Here is a 26231-nt window from a genome sequence, read left to right as displayed (position 1 = left end):
GGCAGTGGCCGAGGCTGCAGCGTGCCTTGGAGGGTGACCTTTGGCCACAGGGTTGCAGCTGAGTCCATGGCCAGATGTCCACCCCAGTTATGTGGCTTGTCTCCCAACTGTGCTGTGCTGTAGGTCCTCGCTACTTGTATCACCATTTTACAGGTAAAGAAAATGAGCCTTGAAGAGGTTAAGCAGCCTGGCCAAGGGCACCGAGCTAGGAGGTGGCAGAGTCAGGATTTGAATCTGGATTTGTCTGTCTCCAGACCCCACTGCTTCACTGGCAATAGACTTCTCTCCATCACCCGGGCTCTGAAAGTGCTCCCTGTTCTCTGAGCTGTTGTTTGGAGTTAAGCCGTAGATTTGGACTTGGTCCCTGGTGCTCCCGGTGATGGAGAGTCAGGCAGTGGAGAGGAAGGGTGTGGTGGGCTGGGCATACTGTGCACCAGGCCCTGCCTCCCACCCCCTGGCAGCCCTGTGAGGGAGGCGGCACATGACTCAGCCACTCAGTGGGATTCAACCCTAGGCCTGCCTGACTCCAGATCCTGGTCTCCTGGCCACAGAGCCATTTGTGCCCTTCCCTGGGGTCCTCCTAGCTTGGCAGAGCTGTTTTGTTTGACACCCAGTGTAGACATCAGAGAAGCCACATGCTGCTGGCTCTGTCTGTGAAGTGGTCCCTGGAAGGCAGAGAGCTTGGGAGGGTTGCCATGTGTACGGAATTCTGTACCACCCCTTCCCCCACCGGGTGAGTCAGACGTCGGCCCATTAGTCTCCACAGATTATAGGTAAGAGCCGGGCCCCTGTATCTGGTATTGCTCACCATGCCTAGCACAGTGCCTGGCCCAGGTGGGTGCTTGGTAAAAGTCTTTTGGAGGAAGGGAGGGAGGGCAGTGAAGGGAGCAGGAGAGGAGATCATGGGGTAGTAGAAAAAGCCGGGCCTTAGAGCCAGGCAGACCATGGCTTCAGTTCTGACTCCTCTACTTGCTTTTTGATCTTGCACAAGTTACTTAACCTCTCTGAGTCCCAGGTTCCTTATGGAGCTCATAGGGCTGCTGGAAGTGAGAGTATGTAAAGCAACTGTCACTGCCTGGTGTCCAGTGGACGCTCCATTAATGGTCTCTCTCCCCTCCCCATCTTTGTCACCGTTCTCTGTTTCCACCATCTCTAGCTCCACCTTCCCTATCTCCACAGCCCCAAGTCTGCACTGCTTTCAGGGAAAAGTCTAAATTCCTTAACGTGGCCCTGCTTCCCTTCCGCTCCATAGATCCACCTGCCTGTCTTCGAATGTTCCATGCTGTCTCCTTTCCCATCCCTTTCTGCTTTCATAGCCCCCTGCGGTGGTAGTGGGTGGGTGGGAGATTGCCTTGGCCCCTTACCTGGTTCTCTCCCCCATAGTCCTGATGCCTTCGGGGAGGAGAACGGGTCTTGCCATTGTTTAGGTCCGTTTTCCCGCACAGGCCCTTGCTCATGGCTGGGGATCGGTAGGTATTTGCTGAGTAACTCGGGGAGTGAGGGTGGAGGTGGGGGTGAGTAAGCCACAGACTCAATCCTGATGAGCCAAAGCAGGGCCTGCCTCAGGGCCATGAGAGAGGGCAGGCCAGGCATTAGCAGGAGAGCAGAGAGCCCTCTAGCCAGGCCATCCCAGGGCAGCATTTAGCTGGGCTCCAAGGGATGGGCAGGAACTGGGCTTGAGAAGATAGATAATAGGGAAACTTTCAGGCAGAGAAAGAGGGTGCCAGGAGGGAAGGGGAGTGGTGATGGAGCCCACAGGTGAACTGGTTCCTGAGCAGAGAGCCCAGGGGTGGGTGGGGCAGGAGAGGCCCAAGGGACCTGGTGTTCTTCTGACTGAAGGAGGCATCAGTCACCACAGGGACAGGAAGAGGCTGGGGAAACCCCTGCTCTCATTGCTCCTGCCTCTCAGATGAGAAGAGAGCTACAGGTATGGAAGGGATGGGTCCCTGGGGCTATTGGGGGGCAGGGCGGGGGGGGGGGGCGGGGACTGTGAGTCTAGCCTCCCCCGGACAATTGAAACAGTGGTGTCTGACTCCCCAGAGGAGAAGAGGCTTGGTGAGGTGGTGACAGGGCTTAGTACTGGAAACTCAGACCTTCGAAACTGCCACCTCCTGCCCAGTGAGAGGCTGGACATGTGTGTGTGGGGGGGCATCCCAGCAGGCTCCAAAGGCCAGGCCTGGAGGTATGTCCTTCTGCTTAACCTGGTGGCAGTGCTAAGAGTAGGAAAAGCTTCTTAGTGGGGGTTCCTCTCTTCTCATGCCTCAGGGTGGCTTTGTCTTGAGAGTTCCTGAACTGAGTGACCTACTTCTCCTCAGTCTCAGTATTGTTTTCCTTAGAATGGGCACGCTCCCCACCTTCCCGAGCCCCCGAGAGACCCGTAAGTTACTGTGGGATCCTTTAGGAAGAGAGAATTTTCAGTCTGCAGTTCATGTCCTCCTTCCTCTCGCTCTTCCTTCAGCTGGGCCTCTGTTTCTAGGGAACATGAATGGGTAGCTGAGTCCAGCAGGCTTGCCAGCTCCCCATGCTGGCACGGGTGCTCTGAGGGCATGCCTCTTCTCACCGGCTTCTCGTCACGGAGGGAGCGGTGTGTGCTAGAACTGGCCCCAAACTAGATTCTGGTCTGGATTCTGTCCTCTGTGGTGTTAACTTGGGCATGTCACTGTCCTTCTCTGGGCCTTACTTGCCTCATTTCTTAACTGAGGCTGCTTCACAGAATTACCTGGGGAGTCAGAAAAAACCGAGATGCCCAGGCCCTACTCTTAGGGAATCCAGTAGGTCTGCAATTGGGCTCAGACAGATATTTTTAAATGCTCCACAGGTGACTCTACAATATTCCTCTGTTGATAACCAATAGTCTGGATCCGTGCTTTTCAAACTTTAATATGCAAATTGATCACCTGGGATCTCAGTAAAATGCCGGATTCTGATCCAAGAGGTGTGGATTATGGTCTAAGATTCTGCTGCTGCTGCTGCTGCTGGTTCACAGGCCACACTTTGAGTAGGAAGAGTCTGGGTGGCCCCATGAAGTTCATTGGATTTCCCACTCATTCATTCATTCATTCATTCATTCATTCATTCATTCATTCATTCATCAAACACTTAAGATGGGGAGTGGTGAGGCTAGAGGGAGAGCAGAGTCTCTCAGGGCCACAGAGTCTGGACTTTATCTGGAGAGCATTGGTGAGCCACGCCAAGTGTCAAGCAGAGGAGTGACAGGGTCAGGTTTGCACTTAGAAGTCTCCCCTGGCACGGCTCAGAGAATGACAGAGGGGTCTGGACTGCCACTGGGAGGTCACATCAATCCCGATGGAAGATGACAGTGGGCTGGAGGGAGGGGGTGGTAGTGGAGAGGGAGGGGGTGGAAAGATGATTCTTTTTTAAAAATTAATAATCTGTATTTTTTAGAGGAGCTTTAGGAATTGAGAGGAAAGTACAGAGAGTTCCTGTACACTCCTTGTCCCCACACATGCATCACCTCCCACAATGGAATCACTCTTAAGATTTTATGAGGGACAATCAGGAGGATTTGGTGATTGGCCAAGGGGGTAGTAGTGAAGGAAAAGGAAGGGAGACTGATACCCAGGTCCCCGGTTTGGGCAGCTGGTGTTGGCATCATTGATACAGAGACTGGGAGAGGAGGGATGGACTCAGTGGAAGACCATACATTCCGTTTGGGATATGTTGAGTTGGGTGCACTGCTGGGAGGTCTCCATCTCCATGCCTGGACTCCAGCCCCACAGGCGCCCTCTCTGTTCCACCAGGGTGCTAGCCTTTCTGGCTCGGGGCCTTTGCATCTGCTGCTTCCTCCCGAGGGAACCCCTCCCAGCCCAGTGAGCAGATTTCAGGCTCAGTGTCAGTCCACAGAGTGGCCTTTCCCACCACCCCTCTCTTCTCTCAGAGCACCTTATAGGTTTCCTGCACGTAATGGACCACAGTTTGTATTCATTGTTATGTTTCTGTGGGCGATGACTTGGTTAATGTCAGTCCTTCCTCTTTGGCCTATAAGCTCCACCAGGACAGGGGTCATGTCTTTCTCATTCCCTTTTGTGTCCACAGAGCCTAGAACAGTGGGGGCAGCACTGTCCCACAAGTGCTTAGTGAACAATTACTGATGGGACTGGACTTAGGAGGCAGGTCTGGGCTGGCAGTGGACTGGGCATTGTCCGTGGCTAGATGGTGCAGATGGTAATTGTAGCCTGGGGAGTGGATGGGTGCCTGAGAGAGCAAGAGGGACTGAGATGAAAGGGAGCCTGGGATGGTTCCAGTGAACAGGCTGTGACAGAGTGGAGAAGGGGTCATCGGATCTGTTGGAAGAAACCCAAGGTGAACATTATCAAAGCTGGACTGTACTGTGTGGTTGTGACTGCTGTTTCTGGAGTAAATCATGTACCAGCATGGTGATGAGCTCCAGGTGGACATCAGCTCAGTCCCTCCTTCCACAACACTGCAAAGAGCTATTTAATCCCGTGTTATGACTAAGGAAACTGAGGACCAGAAAGGTTACACCTGAGGCCACCCAGCCAGTATGAAGTCGGGATCAGTATCCAGAGCTGGCGGCCCAAGGCAGGTGATGGCTCCAGCCTTTGGGTGTCAAGAAGCCAGCCTGGAGGAGCTGGACTGAGGCTGGGTTGGGAGCTAATTGTCAGCCGAGCAACTGAGGTTCCTGGAGGCCAGCGTTGAGCCAGGGACCCAGAAGCCAGGCCCAGAGCATGCCAAACTGGAAGGAGCAGCCCATCTCAAAGGTCAAGCCTGGAGGTCAAACGCTGGCCAGAATTCGAATAGCCGCTCCCTTTCTCCAAGGACTTAGAGGTCACAGAGCACTTTGCCGTCCTTTCTCAGACTCCATCCCCTTAGCTCTCTGGGACAGGGGGCAAGAGGCACCCTCATCTCATTTTATGGTAGAAAACCTAAAGTGGTCGCCGGGAACACAGCTAGCAAATAATGGAGTGAGGATTCCAGCCCAGGCCTCCTGGCTTTATGTCCAGCGCTCTTTCTGTCAAATCCTAGCCATGTAAGGGCCACCCTGCGATGGAGGCAAACCCTAGTTCACGCCTTCCCATGCCACGCCCTCCTACCTCATTCAGGAAGTGGTTTTTGAGGGTGCATGTGGAGCTGGAAATGTGGAGTGGATGTGATGAGTCATCTCAGAGTGAGAGCTGCAGGTTGACTCTGGGGTCAGCAGACCTGGCTCCGCATTTAGTAGCTGTGTGACACTGAGCCAGTCAGTTCCAGCAGCCCACTGCCAGCCCCAGCTGCAACAGCAGGTGGGGATCGGGGTCTAGAGAGAGCTGCTATGAGCAAGAGCTCTGGTGTCACACCTACCACCCCGCCTCAGCCTGTTCCGAGCCCTGGATTGGATTGGGGAGAGGATTTGATTAGATCCTAAGCAGCAGCTCCATTTAGAGCGCCTGGTTCATTTCCTGTGTGCTTCTAGCAGGCGAGACATGGACAGAATTAACTCTGGTCCAGGCAAGCCAGAGAAGTGATGGATGGGACTGAGAGGCAGAAGGGGGACAGGAGCACTGAGGACTCTGGACTCAAGGCCCTGGGCCAGCAGGCTGGTCCCTCTGGCTGGGTTCTTGTCACCCCAGTCAGTTGCGACAGACACCTAACTGGGTGTCCCCTGCCGCTAGTACTTCCTCCATCAGATCACTCACCACGCTCGATAAGACCCATTGTCCAACCTCTTGTTTTTTCTGCTGAACTGACTGCCAGGCTTGTGTCCGACTTGTCCTCTGCTTTCCCCCAGGGCCTCACTCAGTGCCTGGAGAGTGAATGAGTGCACGTATGCCCCAGTCCTGTCCCCCTTCCCCGACCCTGTCCTGCTCATCCTGCCCAGAACGCTTTTCATGTGGCACGGCTCTGCATGTGTCATTTCTTTGCTTACAGGACAGTCCCACCCCTGGCATCTTCCCTTATCTTTATCTCTTCTCTTTTCCTAATTCTCTCACTTGCCACCCCTCCCCCCAGATTTCTGAGGTTTCCTGTATTTGCTCCAGAGGCTCCACCCCAGCTCTCCCAAGAACACAGCCTGACCAAACCTGCCTGGGGGGCCCATCAGGAGCACAGGACAGAACCAATGAATTCTGGTCCTTGTTTGCTAGTACCTGCCTGCGGGGGATCGGCCCAGATTTGATAGTGCTCAGCCTGCTCCCCCTCCTTCTAGACCCTGGGGGTCCCAAACACTTGTGTGTAACAGTCTAAGGAAGCAGGGAGAGACCCTCTGCCAGGAGACATGACTGAATCACTCTCTTGATTTCTTTGGTAATCTTCTTGGCCTCTGGGATCTCAGTTTCCCCATCCCTAAAATAAAACTAGACTGATGATAGCCACCATTTCATCAAATGCTCCTGCTGGGCCAGGCCTGTGAGTCCAGTGTGATATCTCAGCTCTGTGTCTCCGAGAGGTTGGAAGGCTTGGGCAGAGTTGCATAGCTGGGAAGTGGCGCTACAGGGATCAAAACCAAAGTCTGACTCTCACGTCTGAGCACCAAACAGCTGGGCATTCTGAGAGCCCTTCAGTCCTTGGTGGTTTCTCAGCTGACTGGACAGGGGACCTCTGGAGACAGTGGCACTTCTCCTCCCGGCTTTGTTTGGTTTGGCCTCCAGAGGCAGGCTGACTTGCATTTCTGGTTTTGGGTCTGTTGCTGCACTTTCCCGAGGGGTGGGCAGGCTCAGGCAGGAGGCAGTCACAGCTGGGACAGGCCCGGCCCCACTCCCACTCCCACTCCCACCCCCACCCCTCAGGAAAGGGGAAATTCGGCTTGCTTCCCTCTCCAAGCCACTAGTGCCAGGCTCCAGGGCACCAATTGCTGCTTCCTTCCATGGTCCTCCCAGGTGGGGGTGAGCTGAGCAAAAGTGGATTGTCTAGGAGCGGGCTTTGGGCAGTTTGTTTTTCCTGATGGAGAAAGCTCCCTGGGGGTGGGGCAATGGGCGGGGATCTGGGCTGCTCTGGGGACTGAGATCTTGGGAAAATGGAGCTAGAAGCCTGAGGCTCTAACCTCAGCCTGGCCCTGATTGGTGCCTTTGGGCAAGTCCCTAGGCCACTGTCCAGGCTGGGCTGTCAGTCTTCCTGTCATTTCGGCCACAGGTCTGTCTGCCTGGGAGCAGCCTGATCAGGCAAAGTACAGCCCTTAGTTTCCAGATGAGATTTCTGGATTGGGAGAACTGTTACCAACTTTGACTGGGGGTCTATGACAGAATTTGCTTCTAGGAGTCCCTGGGAAAGATGTGCTGCTGTTTGAGGTCTCCAGATCTCTTTTTAAAGTCACTGTGACGACCACCACCACAATCCCATTGAGTGCTTTATACTTTCTATAGTATGTTCTCTTGGTTGTTACTTGGGTGTGTCAGATGTCCCACTGAATATGTGGGTACCTTGAGGCTCAGAGGATTTAGTGACTGACTCTATGTGGCCCCACAGTGTGAGTCCAGGTTGGTTCCTGCCCCTCTTGGGCCTCAGCTTCCCTCTCTGTGCAATGGGGATTCAGGATTGCTGATGTTGCAGGGTCTGAGGCCATGAGGTCTGACGGCCCCGGGTAGTGTCATCTCCCAGATTCTGGCAGGATTTCCAGGGCAGGGAGTCCATGGGAGTGTGTGGGCACCTGTCTTTGTCTATGCCTGCGAACCAGACCCTCCAGATCACCTAGAGTCATCTGAGGCCTCCCCTCCCTTTTCCAAGCACCACCTCCCCAGGGATGGGACGCTTTCACTTTCATGCTCCCAGGCGGTGGTTCTCACCCACACTTAGTTTGCACATCCCTTCTGCTGCTCCCAGTGTGACCCCTGACACGTGTGCTGTACCCTGCAGCTGCCCTGAGCCATGGCTGGCCACTTACTCCCAGGACTCCTGAGAGCTAATAAAATTTCTCAGCTGCTGGTGCAGCCTTTCAGTCTCTGGGTGGCTGTGCAGTGGAGGGTAAGTCCTTGCTTCTTCGCTCGGCTTTCTCATCTGTGAAATGGACATTAAGGGTCTCGACAGCAAGAGCTCCTAACCTGTGTTCTAGGGGCGTGTTCCCTTGAAATTCTTGGTGTGCGCACGTATATACACATCACACATTCTCATGTATCTGCAGTTTCTGCGTAGATATGGTGTCTTTCTTTCTCATTAGTCCTAGTTGGTTACAGCTCTTCACGATCGAAACTAGGCTCTAAATACTTCTAGCAACAGCCTTCCAAGTCCTTGACTCTGATGAGCGCAGGCCTGAGACCCGCTTCCCCTGTGACCTCGGCACTGTGGACACTCCTGATCTCTGAGCCTGACTTCGTGCGAGACAGCTGCTTTTCAAACTTCATCAAGGGCACTGTTTTCCCCTCTGCAAATGAAATCCACAGGAACCCAGCAAAAACTTCCAGCGTTCTCAGGGTTGTGTGCAAGGTGGAAAATGATTTCTTTCCTGTGTGTGGAACTCCTGAGGTTCCTCCAGGCACAGTTTAAAAGTCCCTGGGTGGTCCCTCAGTTCCATGTGTCGGAGACATCTGTTTAGTCCAGATGTCAGCAGTATTTTGAAGTTCTCATTTCATTCCATTTAGTATCAAAAAGATACTTTAAAAAAGACACTTAAACATTGAGAGCAAGTTCTTTTTTTTTTTTAATTGTTGGCAGTATTACAGATGTCCCCCTCCACACCCCCCCAGGCCTCGTGAATTATATTGTCGGTGTCCATGGGCTATGCATATATGCATATAGTATGTTCTTTGGTTAATCTCTTTCAGCCCCCGCCCCCCTCCCCCACCTCAGATCTGTCAGTCTGTTCCATGTTTCCATGCCTCTGTTCCTATTTTGTTCGTCAGTTTATTTTGTTCATTAGACTCCACATATAAATGAGATCATGTGATACTTGTCTTTCTCTGCCTGGCTTATTTCACTTAGGATAATGCTCTCCAGGTCCATCCATATTGTTGAAAAGGGTCTTTTTTACAGCTGCATAGTATTCCATGGTGTAAATGTGCCACAGCTCTTTTATCTCCTCTGACTGGCACTTGGGCTGTTTCCAGATCTTGGCTATTGTAAATAACGCTCCTATGAACATAGGAGCATATATTCTTCCTGATTAGTGTTTCAGGATTCTTAGGATATATTCCTGGAAGTGGGATCGCTGGGTCAAATGGCAGTTCCATTTTTAATTTTTCGAGGAAACTCCATACCGTTTTCCACAGTGGCTGTACCAGTCTGCTTTTCATTTTGTGGAAAGCAAGTTCTCATTTGAATGACTCACTACACTTTTTAAAAAATGTTGGTTCAGGTAGAAGGTACCCTTTGGCTGGGTCCAAGATTCTCCCACCAGTGATGGATCTGGCTTGGGGCTTGGTTTGGTTGTTGTCCATGAACACAGAGAGAGCCTGGCCTCAATGACCATGTTTTTGATGGGGCAGAAGTTTCAAGAAGTTTCAAGAAGTTATAAGGCCGGGACCCCTTATACGGCTAAGCCAAAGGGGCTTTCAGGTTTCCATCCGGTGCTTCAGCTTTCAGACTGTGGGGTGCAGAGTGCAGGGTGTGGGGCTCAGGCCTCTGCCTGATTGTGTTTCAGTCTCTATGTGCACAGAACCTGGCATCTCATAGCCTCCCCTTCTGACCCTTTGTCTTCTCTTTGTTTCCCAGATGTTTGAGCCAGAGGCGGATGAGAAAAGGGAGATGCCCTTGGAGGAAGGGAAGGGGCCAGGTGCCGAGGACCCCCCATCCAGCAAGGACCCCTCTCCTGGCCAAGAGCCTCCTCCAGGACAAGACCTTCCACCCCATCAGGACTCTGCTTCTGGCCAGGAACCATCTCCAGGCCAAGAATCCCTGTCCAGCAAAGAGTCACCTTCCTGCAAGGAACCCTCACCAAACAAGGACTCCCCACCATGCCAGGAACCCCCTGCAGCCTCAGCGCCCCCTCCCTGCCAGGACCTTCCTGCTGAGCAAGAGCCCCCTCCCAGCCAAGAGCCTCCGCTCAGCAAAGACCTCCCAGCCACCCAGGACCCTCCAGCTCAAGACCTTCCTCCATGTGAAGACCTGCCCCCAGCCCAGGCCCCCCTACCAGCTGAGGCCCTTCCGGAGGAGACCACGAGCGCTGCAGACCCCCCGGCAGCCACCGGGGGCCCGCCTGTGGCCGCCAGGCCAGCCTTTGTGATTCCCGAGGTCCGGCTGGACATTGCAGGGGCAGAGGGGGGCAGCTCGGGGGATGAAGATGGGGAGGAGGCGGAGGAGGGGGAGGAGGCGGAGGAAGACGATGATGAGGACACGAGTGACGACAACTACGGGGAGCGCAGCGAGGCCAAGCGCAGCAGCATGATCGAGACGGGCCCGGGCGCCGAGGGCGGCCTGTCGCTGCGCGTGCAGAACTCGCTGCGGCGCCGGACGCACAGCGAGGGCAGCCTGCTGCAGGAGGCGCGCGGGCCCTGCTTCTCCTCCGACACCACCCTGAACTGCTCCGACGGGGAGGGTGCCGCGTCTTCCTGGGCCATGCCTTCGCCCCGCACCCTCAAGAAGGAGCTCGGCCGCAACGGCGGCTCCATGCACCACCTTTCCCTCTTTTTCACGGGACACAGGAAGGTAAGGAGGTGGAGGGAGGAAGAGGAATGGGTCCAGGAAAGGGTGGGGTGGGGTGGGGTAGGGTGGGGTAGGGTGGGGTCCAGGAGCTGCAGGGAAGGAGCAGGCACTTTGTCCCACCCCTACCAGGACCTTCCTGCTAAGCCTTCCAGTGAGTTTTTCCAATGAGCCTTATACCCATTTGACAGAGAACAAAACTGAGACCCGGAGAGACCAGAGGCAGAACCTGGACTGAAACCCATGACTTTATGACTCCGGACATTGTGTTCTTACGGCTCCATTGTACTGGGGGTCCCCACAGAAAGGAGAGCAGATGCGGCCTAGCCCAGGACATGGTGTATGTGGATCTTAAAGATCCAAGATAGCAGCTAGAGAAACAGTTACAGTTTAGACTTGGTCCAGGCCCAGCCAGATTAGAAATCCATCAGCCAACAACAATGACAACACACATTTGCTCTATGCTGGCATTATTCTAAGCAATTTACATCAACTCATTAATTCCACAATAGCCTGGTGAAGTAGGCACTATTACTGTTCCCCACAGATGAGGAAACTGAGGCACTGAGGTTATCTCACTTGCCCAGGTTTTTAAATATCAGAACCAGAATTAGCATCTGGCTTCAGGGCTGGAGCTCTTAACCATCATGCTATTTGCCTCCTGCAAATATTTATAAGTAGAGGAATAAGTGTTTATTGATTTCTTGCTGTGTGCCAGCCTCTGTTCTTTGTGCCACAGCTGGGCCCCAGAAATGTGTGAGGCTCGTCTCAACCTGGGAGGGATGAACTGTCTGTGTGGGCCGGGAAGGTGGCCTAGCTGTGACATGATTGCGCCGTGTCCTTGAAGCCCATTAGCCAGCTTGAGTCTGGGTTCTCTCTCTTACTGTGTGGCCTTAGGTGAGTCACTGAGCTCCTGTGGGCCTTAGTGTCCTTATCTGAAGAGCAGAGATTAATGGTACTCAATATCCCAGGGTGGTTGAGAATGATCCAGAAGAGCCTGGGGCCTAATGACATTAGTGCAGGCGCTAAGCAAATGCTGTTGAGGTGCCAACAGCCAGTGCAGTGCAAGGTGTTGTTGTGACAACTGTTGTGAGGCTGCGTGAGTGGGGCTGGTCAGTGTCCCCAGAGGGCAGCAGACCCTCAGGGACCTGTGAGTTCAGGGAGGAGAGATCCCAGGGCCTAGGCCCATCAGGGAAGGCTTCTAGAGAAGTCTTCCAGCTCTCCCTTGTCTCAGCTCCCCTCAGCTTAGCCTTGGAATAAGCAGACAGGCTGAGGCAGGCATTCTGGGAAAGAGGACATGACCTGGACAGAAATGTGCACAGTTTGACTAGAGCAGGTATTCCTGAATTGCAGGGATGGCAGCCACATGGCACCCCCACTGCTGTGCCTGCCTCCAAACCCATTGCAGATGTGACTAAGTTTCCAGCATGCGTCCCCATAGAGCTGGGACATGCCTCGGAAACCTTAACTTCGAAGCCACTAGCAAGAAAGCCAACTTAGCACTTGGGAGGACACCTGTGGAAAGGTGGTCGGGCTGGCAGAGCAGGCTGGAGCCCTCAAGAACAGGACCTTAAACTTTGGGTCCAGGAATTGGAACTAAATCCCGGAGGAGTTGGGACTGGATCTCAGTTTCCTCATCTGCAAACACGTGTGGTTCTCAAACTTTGATGTGCTTTGAAATCACCAGGAGGCGGTTATTAATATCTAGGGTTCTAAGTCCCCAACCCCAGACTTCTAGAATCAGAATTTCCATGTGAGATGCTCAGACCCTGCATTATAAACAAGCCCCCCAGGGACTTTGTTCCTCATAGTTTGAGTATCATTGTCTTAGGCCATTTCTCGATCTACCTCCTACAAGAGAGAGTCCAGACCTCTGTCCTACTGAGGTGGCCTCATCTGACTCGGAGGCCTGGGCACTCTTCTCTGGGGGGTGGCTGAGGTCCACCGCCTGCCTTGGGCCTCCTAATCCTGCTCCCCCCATCAGACCCTTCCAAGCTCTCTCCCCTCCCCCCTTGCTCCAATACAAATACTCATAATACAGATAAATTCACACACATTCATGCATACACTTCTAGTTCAAGTTAGTTGACCTCAGCTCCTGTATTGGGATAGATACTTCTGCCTGGGAGTCCAGCAGGGCTGGACCAGCTCTCTCCTGCCTCAGCTTTCTCCTTTGGGTGCCCAGGGTTCACACTGGCATTCTCCTTCCCCACCCTCTTTTAGCCTGCTGCTTCCTTTCTTGGGCTTAAGTGGTTGAACTTAGGGCCTCCGAAGTTGCCCCCAGCCCCGTGGTGGCTGCTCTTCTGTGTGGCTTCTGCTTCCCAGGCCTTGAATCCTCCATCATCATTCGTGTCCTGCTCCCTCCAGCCAGACAGCTTTAGTAAGAAACCTACCCTTGTCAAGGGGAAGGAAGGTCTAGGCTGGACAAGCACCCTGGTCTTTCTCCATCCCTCACTGGCAGGGGGCCTTGGGCAAGTCCCTGCCCCTCCCTGAGCCTCAGTTTTCTCATCAATGAAATAGGTATGGTAATAACACCTCCTCTGTAGGGTTGCTAAGAAGATTAAATAACCCAACTTGGGTAAAATGTTAAGGTCAGGGCCTAGCACTCAGCACCTGGTGGGTGCGCCATAAATGGGAATCACGTTGATGAGGAGGAGGGAGGACAGCAGCAAGAAGAGTAACAGTCATCCCAGCATTCACCACATGCCTCCAGCTCCCCCCTTTTAAAAAAAAAAAAAAAATCTTTATTGATTTCAGAGAGAGGAAAGGAGAGGGATAGAAAGATAGAAACATCAATGATGAGAGTCACTGATCGAGCCCACAACCCAGGCATGTGCCCTGACCAGGAATCGAACCCCGATCGCCTGGATCCTAGGTCGACGCTCAACCGCTGAGCCGCGCCCGGCCGGGCTCCCTTTTCTAGCTTTCACACACTGCTTCAAGGTGGGCCCAGCTCTACCCGTCTTACAGTTTGGAGCCTGAGGCCGAGGGAGAAATGTTTTGTCCCAGACCATACAGCAAGAGCAGCTGGGCAGCAGCTTCACCCTTGCCCCGTCCTCTCTGGCTTTACCCCAGGCCCTGTGCACCTCATGCTGGTGATGGCCAGGGGTGGGGGCTGACAGCTGGGGAGGCAGTGCTTTTCCATGACCTCCATCTTCCTGGCTTAGGCCTGGCTCTCCTGGGTGGGTCAGTGGGTGCCGACAGCCCACTGTTTGCAGGCAAGAGGTGAAGAGGAGGGGGGTGAAGTCTTCAGGCTGTGGAATCAGACAGGCCCGGGTTCCAGTCTCAGCTCTGCCTCCTCCTGCCTGGTCCTGAGACCTTCGTCAAGTGACATCTTTCTCTGAGCTTTAGTCTTCTCTTATCAAATGGGAAGACTTGAGTCTGTTTGGAGTTGTCCAGGGATTCAAGAAGGTTGCCGCATGTAGAAAGCTCTTTGCCCATGGCACTGACCCTGAGGCGATGTGAAACCTAGGAGTGCCAGACAGAGCTGGCACGGCCTCAGGCTGGTCACTGTGCAGTTGTGTGGCCAAGCGGAGGCTGCCTGGAACACAAGTTGCCTGTCACAGGATGACCATCCCTACATTGACCCTCCCCCACCTGTCATCCTGCCCTCTTTGTGCACTGAGTGACCTCTACTGAGTATGAGTGTCCGAACCAGACAGACCTAAGGTGCTGTCTGCTTGGCTATGGTCATCTTACTGCTGGGCCTCCTGAGGTCCAGAGAGGAGAAGACCCCACAAGGTTATCCCATGAGTCACGCCCTGGGCCTGGCTCCTTGTGCTGAGCTGAGTTGTCTCACAGTGCCCTCTGCTGCCAGACCCTCGCCCTGCTGGCTGCTCCCTGGAGGCCACGCCAGGCAGATCTAGTCCTGGCCCTGGGAGTCAGCCCCCAAAGCAGCCAGGGAAACCCAGGCACCAAGGGGGAGGGGGGTGTTGTGGGCTAGAAAGAGTAGAAACTAAGATGAAAAGGTGGGATTCTGATTTGCAGCCCCAGAGTGGCCCCCAAGGCTCCTCTCTATAGGAGCTGCAGCAAGGCCTGCCCAGGGCTGGCACACAGAGGGGCTCTCCTTCCCATCTGCTGCCCACCATCTCTGTGCCATGTGACCCTCCCTGATTAATGGCTAATGGAGGTGAGGGGAGCCCAGAACCATCTCCCTTTACCCCAGGGAGGCAGGGAAGCCCTGAGAGCATCTGTATCTGTGTCTGGGCCCAGGATGCTGCCATTGAATTGCATCGCAGTCAGGCCTGGCCCAGCCCAGAGTCACAGGTCATTTTTCGACAGTGAGGAGACAGAGGCTGGGCCCCTCCCAGGCCACACTTCCTTGTTCCCTCCTCCTCAGGGCGGAGGCTTGTGCAGAGGCTATCAGTGGAGGGGGCTCGCCCTGCCACACTAAGCTTCCCCTCTAGGCTGTGGGTCAGACAGAGGGCTCCTAAGATGACTTCCAGCTCCAAGATGTGATCACACCTTCTAGCCTCCTATTTAAGAAAAGCTTAAAGAAAAATGATTTCCTGTGTCTAAACAAATAAGGGTAGAGTCTGTATCCAGTGTTTCCACATGGTTCCATGGGGCCTGCCAGGCTGGGCTGGTCAGAGAGCAACGAGGCTGGCCATGGGGCTCTGGAAGTCAGGTCAGGACCAGTAGGGGGAACCAGGTTGGGCCCTGCTGACAGGAGAGCCCTCAGTCATGGGTGGGCTCTGGAGCTGGACCTGAAATTCTCTGCTACTTGCCAGCTCTGAGAGTCCATGAGATAACTGAGCTGCTCTGGGCCTCAGTTTCCTCACCTGTACACTGGGAGAAATAACAGCAAATAGCCCTTAGAATTGTTGCGAAGATTAAATTAGGTCAAGTTTGTAATGGCACTTTAGCTCAGTGCCTGACACATAGTGAGTGCTCATCAAGTAACAGCAGCAGTTACAATGGCTTACAGTTATCGAGCACGTCCATGGGCAGGCACTGTGCTGAGCACTTCACCGGTGTTAACTTCATTAATCTTCATAACAGGCCTAAGAGGTGGGTCTATCACCTTCATCTTACAAGTAAAGAAACCAAGGCACAGAGAAGGGTAACTTGTCTGAGGTCTGTTAGCTAATACATGACTGAGCTGGGATCCAAATCCAGGCAGTTTAGAATCTTTACTGCTATGATTATAGTTCTAATTACAATAAAAATTCTAATCATTGTTCCAAGAGGCAATGAGCTCTCTGTCCCTGGAGGCGTCTGGGTGGGGCTGGGCAGGCCCCAGGGATTCCTGTCTGTGGTGAGGGGAGATGGTTCTGGGCTCCCCTCACCTCCATTAGCCATTAATCAGGGAGGGTCACATGGCACAGAGATGGTGGGCAGCAGATGGGAAGGAGAGCCCCTCTGAGTGCCAGCCCTGGGCAGGCCTTGCTGCAGCTCCTATAGAGAGGAGCCTTGGGGGCCACTCTAGGGCTGCAAATCAGAATTCCACCTTTTCATCTTAGTTTCTTCTCTTTCTGGCCCACAACTCCACACCCTACCTCCTTGGTGCCTGGGTTTCCCTGGCTGCTTTGGGGGCTGACTCCCGGGGTCAGAGCTGCCCGGCCTCTCTCTCAAGGCAATTGGCTTGGTCTGGTCCTTGCTGAAGATGACCATTCTCCCGAAGATGACCCCCTCCCAGCAGTGGAAGGAAGAACCCATTTCCCAGCAGTACCGAGGCTGGGGGTGGCGGGTGGGGTGGGAGTGGTCCCCAGGCCCATTGTGTGGCGCTGATAAAGTGCGGAAGCTAAGGTTAGAATGGGAGGAAGCGCAGCGCCCAGGGCCCTTTCCCACGGGTGGGGGCTGTGGGCACTGCCTAGCCCAGCCAGCATGACCACAGCTTGTATATTCAATGGGTGACAGAGTAACCCTCAGTGGGCAATGAACACTGGCAGCCCCTGGGTACTGAGGGTGCACTGTGTGCCAAGGCTGGGCCATGGGAGCCCAGATGTTTTCTTAGTGAATCTTCCAACAGTGGGGTGTGTGGTGATCATTATGCCTGTGTTAGAACTAAAGATGCTGAAGCTGAGAGGCTGGGAGACTTCTCCAAAGTCAGTAGAAGTGGGATCTATACCAGGCCTGGCTGCAAACCAAGCTCTGGAATCTCACATCACAGATGGGCGTGTGCCTGTGTGTGCACGTACACACGTGTTTACAACCTTGGTGGCACAGCGTTCTCAGGAAGGAGGCCGCATTTCCCTTGAGTCTTTCACTGAAAACATTAAAAATGTACTCGGTTCTTGTGTTTGAGTAGCAGCATCCTCTGGCGGAGAAACACACGGCTTGAATTCAGATAGACCTAGATTCCAGCTGTCAGTTAAACACTGGGTATCCTTAGTCAAATAACTTAACCTCTCTGAGCCTCTGCTTACTTTATGGACTGACTCTGAAGATTAATGAGATAGTACCTAAATACTGCCCATTCCAAGGTCTGGCCTATAGTACAAGCTCTGTAAATGCGCTACTCCATCCATCCATCCTGCCATCCATCCACCCACCCACCAGATGGCTGGTGCTTCCCTGAGGCTAGTAGCTCCTCCTGCTGGATGTGTCTGGATTACTTTTCTTTCCAGATTAATACAGCATTTTAGGGCCTAGCCCATCTTCTTTATTTTATAAATAAGGAAACTGAGGCCCAGGGTGGGGCTCATGAGGAGTCAGAGCTGAGATCCACACCTGGAGGCCTTCTATCTTGTCTTGGGACAGAGAGTCCAAGCCCATCCCTCTCTGAGCTCTGGCTCCTCTGCTGTCTCGGAGCATTTCCTGGGCTTCTGCTCTGGGTGGCACAGTTGGGGCCCTTGTTTCCCCTGGAGAAGGACAGGCAAGCACAGGCAGGGCAAGGGAGACAGAGGGGGCCCCAGGAGAGATTGTGGGAGTCTGGAGTGTTCTGGGGGAGTGGTGGACTGGGGGGAGGTGGAGACTGGGGAGAAGAGGAGAGGGCATTCCAGGAAGGGGCACAGCACAGGCGGCGGAAGGAGGTGGGGGTGGAGTGGGGGGGCTCTGCGGGCTGAAGTGTGCCCCGGGGGATAAAGTGGCAGGCTTTGAATCAAGCAGTATGAGACTCATGATGTGTCTTTCCCAGGCTGCTTTCCCTCTTCATTCATTCATTCATTCATTCATTCATTCATTCTACACATATTTATTGGGTACTAATGTGTACTAGGTCTGGTGAAGGTGACCCAGACAGAGACCTTCTCCAGTGGAGAAGACAGATTTGGAACAAGCCATTTTGGATGTAGTGGGGACCTCAAAGGGGGTAAAAGGACACAACCTTAGTCTAGGAGTCAGGGAGGGCTCCCAGGTGAGGAGGCATTTAAGCAGCTTTCCTGAGGTCTAGGTCTTTCCTGAAGCTGGGTCTTAGGAGGAGAGGGATGTGGGAGAGTCACAGAGGCATTCCCCATGGAAGGATTAGCATGAGCAAAGGCCTGACGTGAGGGGCCAAGGCAAGTGAAGACCTTCTGTTTGGTTGGAAGGCAGGTCAAGGAGGTTGCTGGAGCAGGAGTCAGGCTGGAGAGTTAACTGAAGGAATTCTAATGGATGGTAAAATGAAACTTTCTGCCTAGATCCTAAGATGGTAGACCCTGTACATCATGTTATGGAGTTTGGATTTTATCCCGAGGGTACTAGGGAGCTATGGAAAGTTTTAAGGCAAAGGAGGTACTCTCAGGCCTGTGCAATAATTCACTTTGCACACCGCTGACCAATCCCAGGTATCTTTCAAACCTCAGAATCCTGAGTTGGTCATTATGATCTCAATTTTGAAATTAAGGAGTAGAGGCTCAGAAGGACAGCAATGGGCCCGGTCGCACAGCAGACCTACTGAAGCGCTACTCTCCAGCCTGCCCTACTGCCTGCAGCAATGCCTCTGGCATTTTTCCAGAAAGCCAGGTCCTAGGTGCACTAGGAGGAGATCCCTTTGGGTGGAGGCCCTGCCAAGCCAGCCGCATCCATGGACAGGCCATTTCTGTAGTGGGATTTCTCTCCCTCACCTGCTCTGTGCGGGGTGGGGGTTTTGGGGGGTGGGGGTGATTTTGCAGGAGGTGTTGGATCCCCGAGTCTCTCTTTGCTCAGGCAGCAGCCCCTGAATACCCCGATTAAATGTATCTGTCTTTTCTCCACAGATGAGTGGGCCCGACACAGTTGGGGATGATGCCGAAGGCTCCCGGAAGAGAAAGGGCAAAAACCTGTACGTTGGAAATATTCATGGTCCTCACCCTTGCACCCCCTTCCTCCTCCAGGGGTACAGGTGGGGAGAAGGGGCTGCACCCAGTCCTGCCCCAGACAGACACCATTGAACAGCAGGGTCTTGGGACTTAGCAGTGGCCCCACGGTGAGGTCACCAGGGTGCTGGGTGTCCAGCACTGCCCTCAGCATCTATGTAGCGTGAGGCAAGGTGCTGATTCAGTACCTGGAAGCCACAGGGAACCAAGCAGAAGCAGCCAGCCAGGCTGCCATGGCCCTGTCCCAGCCTCCGCAACAAGTAGTGGCTGAGTGACCTCGACAAGTTCTTTGCTTCCCCCGAGAAAGGGCTGGACAGAGAGTTGGTAACATCCCCCTTTCTCCTCTTGGCTCTTGAATGCTAACAGTTTCAGACACTGCCAGGAGGGAGCGCTGCTGGTCCAGATAACGTATCCCGTATTCCCCAGGCCTTTCTGGCCCCGGTCAAGGCCACTCACACTTTCGTTTTTTGGGGTTTGTTAGAAGTGCCGGTTAATGGTGTGTCTCCTTGGGTTTCCTTTTACCCCCAGGTCCAAGGCCCTGGAGACTGCAGAGGGACACATGGTGGCCCCTGGAGGGGGCCCCCTCCTCCCTTCTGTAGTGCCCACCATTATGCACAAGTGGGGCTTGGGGGAGGAGCAGAGGGATCCTTCCCAGATGCCTCCTGCAACCTTTTCCCTTGTCTGGACCTTAGCTGGAGTCCACTGCCCTACAAACTCTCTTTCCTCCAGCTCCCCTGCCCTCCCCAGTTCCCTGCAGCAACTTCAGGCTTCTGTCTGCAGCCAGGAACAGTCACACTTTCTAGGGAAGGTGAAATGCACAAACAAAAATAGTCCTCTCCACCAACCACCTGGTCCAGGCCAGAGCTGCTGTGGGTGGTGCTCCCTGGGTGGAGCAGAAGAGGGCAGTGGAGGTGGGTGTCCAGGGTGCTGGAGCGACCCTGGTTCATCAACTCTGGCCTCCTTTCAGAGTGGGCTCTGCCTTTGGAAGGCCAGCAGGTCACATTCTTAAGAGTTTGGTTGAGGACTTTTAGAATCTGGGATAATAATGTAAATAACTAATATTTATTGTGCTAAATACTGTTCTATGTGTATTACACGTTATCTAATTTAATTTTTACCATTACTTTTAGTTTACAATTTCTTTTTTCTTTTTTACTCTATTTTACAAATAAACTGAGGCAGGAAGTACATAGAAAGTAAGTGGTAGAGGTGGGATCTGAAACCTAGCATGCTGGCTCTAATACACACACACACATACATGTATATATTTTTTCTTCAGAGCCAGTCATTTTTAAGCTTGGTGCAAAGCACTCTGCAGGAAGTTCATAGCACCCCTGCTATGTAGCTTTTGAGCCCAGAGGCCACTCAGCCCATCTTTTCATGGCTCTGATTAGAGGCCATGCTCCTTCAGCTTCGTCTTGTGAGTCCCTGATCTGTCCTCTGACTTCTGCTGTCCTTTCTCAAAATGTTCATGTGCCCATCAGGGCTTCTAAGGACCTCTCCAGTTGTGCCCTGCAGCTGTTGGTCTACCCAGCTATGCATCTGAGAGGAAAGGCTTGGCTGGGCCAGTGGCAGAGAAACACTGTGGGCTCTGAGCCAGCAAGGAGCCCCTGAAGGTTGGACCTCAGACAAGCCCCTCCCCCTTCCTGGCTTCTGTGTCCCCACATGGACAGTGTGAGCCTGGAGCAGGGGTTCTCAGAGCACCAGCTCAGGAAGCTGTGCTCTGTTATTCCTGGCCACCCCAGAGCTCTCTGAGGGCCCAGTCCTCACCCAGAGGGCTGCCAATCCCTGACTGCTTGGCCTTATCTCATTGGCTTGGAACCTTCTAGAGCAGGGTCCCCATCCCTGGGCAGCTGCTCCAGACCCTCAGTGGGCATGTGGGCCTCAGTTCCTAAGCCGGAGCAGTTTTGCCCCAACACCATGTTAAGCTTTATGTGCATCTTATCCTTGCCTTGAAACAACCCCAGCAGGTGGTGAGTACCTTTATCACCCGTTTAAGAGATGAGAAAATGACGTTCAAAGAGGTTAGGTAACTTGACAAAGGACACACAGTAGGTAACTGCTGGAGCTGGGATTTGAACCCGGGACTGTCTGCTTCAGATTCTTACTCTTAACCTCCACTGGGTACCACTTCCCTCAGTTACAGGGGTGTCCCATAGAGCATAGAGCCATTTGAAGCTGGAATAACTTCAGAAGTATAAAGGCTGCAGACTTACACAACACATTTGAAAGCTGAATGGTTTGCATTTCTTTTGCACTTACTTAGCTTTGTGATTTAGATCGTTCATTTTAAACTTTTGGTTTCAATCAGCATTTTTCATCTTTAATCAAGAGGGTGGGGACAAAAATTAAAACAAAACATTTATTATTCAAAATCATAAAACAAAATGTTTTAAAAATTAAATAATTGCCGTTTTTGGAGGTTTATAGGACTTGTACTTCTGAAGTTATTGAAGCTTAAAGTTGTACTAAGATATTTGGTGCGTTCTGCATGTTCGTGGATGGGAGTGTCCAAAGCCAGGGACTGGAAGCTGGGAGGCCAGCTGGCAGGAGCTATTCTCCGGAGGTGCCCAGGGTAGGGGGTCTAGAGAAGAGGGGGGGAGTACACAGGAGCATGGGACATTTAACCCCTTTCCTGCCAGCAGCTTCCCAGTACTGAAATCTGCAGCCTGGGGGGGGGGCGCTAAGCTAAAAATAGTTCTTGCCTAAAAATAGCCAGTCCTGCCACCCTGGTGTGCGGAGGCTCCCCTCCCTCCCCTCTTCCCTTCCCCTTTCCCTCCCCCTTCCCTCCCAGCAATTTGCGGACTTGTTTTCTCCCTCTTCCGGGCGCTGCCTTGGAAACGGGGGAGACCACTCACAAATAACTGGGTCTGGCTTCCTGCCGGGGCGGGCCAGAGGCCGTCGGCGCAGACACAGCCCCTTTCAGGGCTCCCTCGCCGGGTTGGCCGGGAGGGTTTTTTCCTGCTCCCAGTCCTGGTCCCTCCCATTTCCTGGCTCCTCCCGTCCGAGTCCCAGCCCAGCCTATGCTTGGGAGTCCGGGCGTCCTGCTCAGATCCCGGGGAGCACGCTCGGCTGGCTGCGTCCTGCCCCACTGCTGCTCGCCTGCCGCCGGGACCGAGAGTGGGGTGCAGGAGCCCGCGGGTGCTCCCTGCAGACTTTCCCGGGCCCCAAGGTGGGGGGCCCTACAGAGATGCTCCGAGGCATGTACCTCACGCGCAACGGGAACCTACAGAGGCGGCACACGATGAAGGAGTAGGTGCCCCTCACCCCAGCCCGTGGCCTCCCCACCCTGAATTTGTAGGCGCCGAGCGTGCCGGGCTGACCGACCCCCTTCTCTGCTTCTGCCCCCAGAGCCAAGGACATGAAGAACAAGCTGGGCATCTTCAGGCGGCGGAACGAGTCCCCTGGGGCCCAGCCAGCAGGCAAGGCAGACAAAGTGATGAAGTCATTCAAGTAGGTCCTCCCTGGCACCCTGGGACCCCTTAGGTGCTCACTGGTCTCCGGGGGAGGGGGGCTGGTGGTGGAGTTAAGGGGGAAGGGATGTTGCTGGCTTCATCCATTTCTGGCTTGGATGGAGGCTCTGATAGAGGGAGCCTGGTACCTGCAAGCAGCAGCCCTCGGGGAACAGCTGCCCTGGGAAGGATGGCCAGGCAGGGGCCAGGCAGGGGCAAGGTAGGGGCTAGAAGTGCTGCTGGCCCCAAGAAAGGGGTGGACCCCTCCTGGGCTCCCCAATCAGGATCAGCCACTGCCCGCACCAAGAGCAGCTAACAGAGGCTGCCTAGAGCTAGCCACCCCACTTTTCGGAGCCTCACAGTGCCCTCACTGTGCCCCTTCCCTCTCCCCTCAGGCCCACCTCGGAGGAGGCCCTCAAATGGGGCGAGTCCTTGGAGAAGCTGCTGCTTCACAAATGTAAGTGGGGGCCAGTGACCCCCTCCCTGGATTCTCTCCCTCCCTCTCTCTGGCCTTCTCTCCCACATCAGAGGGTGCATGCGACTGATCCTGCAGAGGTGGCCTTTCCTTCTTTACTGGGCCCAGCGAGGTGTCCTTGTTGTTGGGAGAGGCTGAGCCCGGGCTGAGGCCCTCGGTATTGCCTTGGAGCCTACTTCTGCCAGCCCCTCCCTGTCCGTGGGAGCTGGCACTGCCTGCTAGAGGCCGTTGGGACCTATGTGCTCAGACCCATGTTCCCAGAATTGCAATAAACATTTCCCTGTACTGAGGCTTGCACTGGGCCAAATGTGCCCATCCTCTCATGGGCAGGATCCCTTCTGATCCTCACAGGGCTCCAGGAGACTGACCGACGATGCCCATTTTATAGATGAGGAAACTGAGGCACAGATGGGGAGAAACCTGGCCAAGACCCACAAAGAGGCAATGGCAGGGGTGGGACCACCTCCTAGGGCTTCAGGCTCGCGGGATTTCCCAGCATCTGTACCCTAACAGTCCCAAGAGGGTAATCGGGGGGTCCTGAAGGCAGGAGGGGCTGGTTCTCCCTCTCACCTAGGCTCTGGACTTCTCTTCACAGATGGGTTAGCAGTGTTCCAGGCCTTCCTTCGCACTGAGTTTAGTGAGGAGAACCTGGAATTCTGGCTGGCATGCGAGGACTTTAAGAAGGTCAAGTCTCAGTCCAAGATGGCAGCCAAGGCCAAGAAGATCTTTGCTGAGTACATCGCAATCCAGGCGTGCAAGGAGGTAGGGCCTCGGGCTGGGCCCTCAGCCCTGTCCCCCCGCCCCTGGCCTCTTAGTGATTGGGGTACCTGGATGCCTCAAGGAGGACATCAGGAAGGGGAGAGGACAGAGTGATTCTTAGGGACGCGTGTCCTGGGTGGAGAGGAAGCAAGCTGGGGCCTCAGGAAGAACTGAATGCCTTTGATAACAAAAATGGCCTGTGTTGCGATGCTAAGCCCTTTCTGAATGGGCTCTTATGCTTTCATGACAACCTGTAAAATAGGCTTTAATATTCTCTTCATTTTTAAATGAGGGACAGTCTTGACGAGCCTAATCATAGCAGCTGGCACCTGTAGAGTGCTTACCGTGTGCAGGCACTGCGTGCAGTCAGTCACAGGGATGCTCTGTGATCCAGTCCCTATATGTTTAACATGGATGACCTTGCTTAATGCACAACTCTTTGAAGAATGTACTATTACTCCTAATCTGTAGATCAGACAACTGAGGCTCAGAGCACTTAAGTGATTTGCTCCGGCAGCCTGACCCTAGAAGTGGCGTAAGTGACCAAGCTAAGACTTGAATTTGCTGACCCGGGGGCCTCCACGCTGAACCTTAAGCTGTGGAGCAGGGGGGCTTGGAGGTGAGAGGCTGGATAGGTCCCACCCCTGCCCCTAGTCCCCAAGGCGAGCCCCCTGCAGGCAGCACTGACCATGCCAACTCTGCCCCTGAAGGTAAACCTGGACTCGTACACACGGGAGCACACCAAGGACAACCTGCAGAGCGTCACGAGGGGCTGCTTCGATCTGGCACAGAAGCGCATCTTTGGGCTCATGGAAAAGGACTCGTACCCACGCTTTCTCCGCTCTGACCTCTACCTGGACCTCATTAACCAAAAGAAGATGAGTCCCCCCCTTTAGGGGTCACCAGGGTAGAGCTCAGCGTTCACACCAGGAGGGCTGGGCTTCCTCCTACATCTCCCTCTCCCCCGCGACGGAGGGGGCAACCAAGCCCCCAGAGGCCACGTCTCCGGACAGACAGATGGACATTTGGATGAGAGGCTTGGACCAAGAGAGGCCCAGGCCACTGGAGGAGAGAAGGACTGGCCCTGTTGGGTCCCCGCTGCCCCGGTACGAGGGGGCCCAAGGGCCCCGGCAGGTCAGCGGCCCTGGCTGAGCCAGATGCGGAGCTGCTGCTCCCTGCTGCAGAGACCTCACATTGACCAAGTTCCTTAAAGAGCTGGCTGATGGGGCAGGGGCATGGCCCAGGCTCCGGGGCTCTCCAGGGGGGCCACTGGGGCTCGCAGCTAAGACCCCTGCCTTGAGTTTTATTTATTTAAACAGTAGTAGGATGCTTGGCATGTCTTCCTGTGACAGGAAACCTTTGCCTCATCAGTTTTCCTAATTTACAAGTGCAATATTTTAACCAATGCCTTGTGAAAAGCCACCTTGCAGAGACGGTGGACGTCATTTTCCAGTGTCAGGGCTTTGCTGGTCCCAGGCACCCGAGGCAGGCTGCTGGGCCTTCTGGCCTGAGGAGGCCTGGAGGGGCAGGTGATGTAGTCTGACCTCGCACAGAAATCCAGCCCCTCGACTAAGGAGGTCCCTTAGGGGCCCTGGGAAAGCATGACACCCTCCGACCACACAGCAGCCAAGTTCTGGAGCAAATAAAAGGCCTGTGTTATTTCTTGGTTTGGACCCTTTCTGTGTGTTCCTGGTTTTGACGCTTCCCAGGGTGACTGGACTGGGAGGGTTGGTAGTTGGGCTGTTGGTCCAGCTTCTCCTCTGTAGCCACCACCTACTCCCATCCTGGAGTCATAGGCACGATACACTGGCAAGAGCTGCTCCCTGACAACCTCTGCCTCGGTGACAGGTTCTCCGCCACGCTCAATGCTCATTCCACTTACCATCTTCTCTGCTAGCCTGGGAGGAGGGGTCATCCCCATTTCACAGAGAGGAGAGTGAAACACAGGCAGGTAAGGTGACTTGTCCGAGTTCACACAGCGGGCAAGTGGCAGAGACAGGGTTCAACCCAAGCCCAACTGGCTGCAAAGCTCTGGATCTTGTCCTCTGCCAGCTACAGAATGGAGTCTGACCTCGGCCACCAGCTATGTGACCTTCAGCAAGTTCCTTCCTTTCTTTGCCCTCTGCACCCTGAGATTCTGGTGGAACTTTCAGGTGTCACAGGGATGACTGGTGAGATAGATGGGCCAGAATCTTCGGCTGGGCAGCAGCTGCAGATAGGCAGGCTCTCGGAGGCCTTTAGGACAGAAGGAAGAACTGAGGAGGTGACAGGGAATAGGGACCCTCTGTGGCCCTGGGGAAGACTTCCCCCTCTGTGCCTCACAGGAGATGCAAATTCAGGAAAGACCTGGTCCAAAGCCACAGTTCAGGGGAGGCCCCAGCCCACTTTTGGGGGTGGCGGGTGGAGAGCCTGGAACCTAGGCCAAGCCGATGCCAAAGCTTCCTCTGATACCCACACATACAGCCTGCCAGGGTCTCAGGCAGGGGCCAGGGCATGGTCTGAGGGCAGGGACTGGCTCAGCTAGGCTGACTTAAGGCTGGACAGAGTTGGTTATTGCAGGAGGGGCTGGACTCTTCTCCTTGGATCTTGTTTTCTGCCTGGTGTCCTGAGTTCAGGTCTGCCCACTGGGGACTTGGAGATGCAAAGGACATGGGGCTGTGCAGCCACTCTCCTCCCTGCTTTCCCTTGCTGGTCTCCCTGGGCGAGGCCACCCCCATGTGGAAAGCATCAGAGATGGTGGTCTCCAGAGGTGTAACCTGGGGCTAGGCATGCAGTAGGTGCTCAATGCATGTTATAGCCTTT

The 26231-nt window shown here is 54.2% G+C and overlaps 1 protein-coding gene across 4 annotated transcripts in view; it reads left to right on the top strand.

Annotated features, from left to right (window-relative positions):
• RGS3 (regulator of G protein signaling 3) overlaps positions 1–25415 on the top strand; it is a 107820-nt gene extending 82405 nt beyond the window's left edge. Inside the window, exons 18-23 of one of the 4 annotated variants that reach the window (XM_087822877.1) lie at positions 9601–10533; positions 18645–18709; positions 22095–22196; positions 22591–22652; positions 23266–23432; positions 24140–25415. In XM_087822877.1, coding sequence (XP_087679003.1) covers positions 9601–10533; positions 18645–18709; positions 22095–22196; positions 22591–22652; positions 23266–23432; positions 24140–24325 — 1515 coding nt within the window. In that variant the 3' untranslated portion in view covers positions 24326–25415. Of the gene's footprint in view, positions 1–9600; positions 10534–18644; positions 18710–21885; positions 21996–22094; positions 22197–22590; positions 22653–23265; positions 23433–24139 lie in introns of those variants that run through there. The other 3 variants (XM_087822878.1, XM_087822880.1, XM_087822883.1) reach the window with 3 other exon arrangements.
• Positions 25416–26231: the final 816 nt, after the last annotated feature.

This window comes from Miniopterus natalensis, chromosome 12 (genome assembly GCF_054644295.1).
Source record: "Miniopterus natalensis isolate mMinNat1 chromosome 12, mMinNat1.hap1, whole genome shotgun sequence".
Taxonomy (NCBI): Eukaryota; Metazoa; Chordata; class Mammalia; order Chiroptera; family Miniopteridae; genus Miniopterus; species Miniopterus natalensis.
The sequence above is the reverse complement of the archived record's forward strand: the minus strand, read 5'-3'. Positions and strand labels throughout refer to the sequence as shown.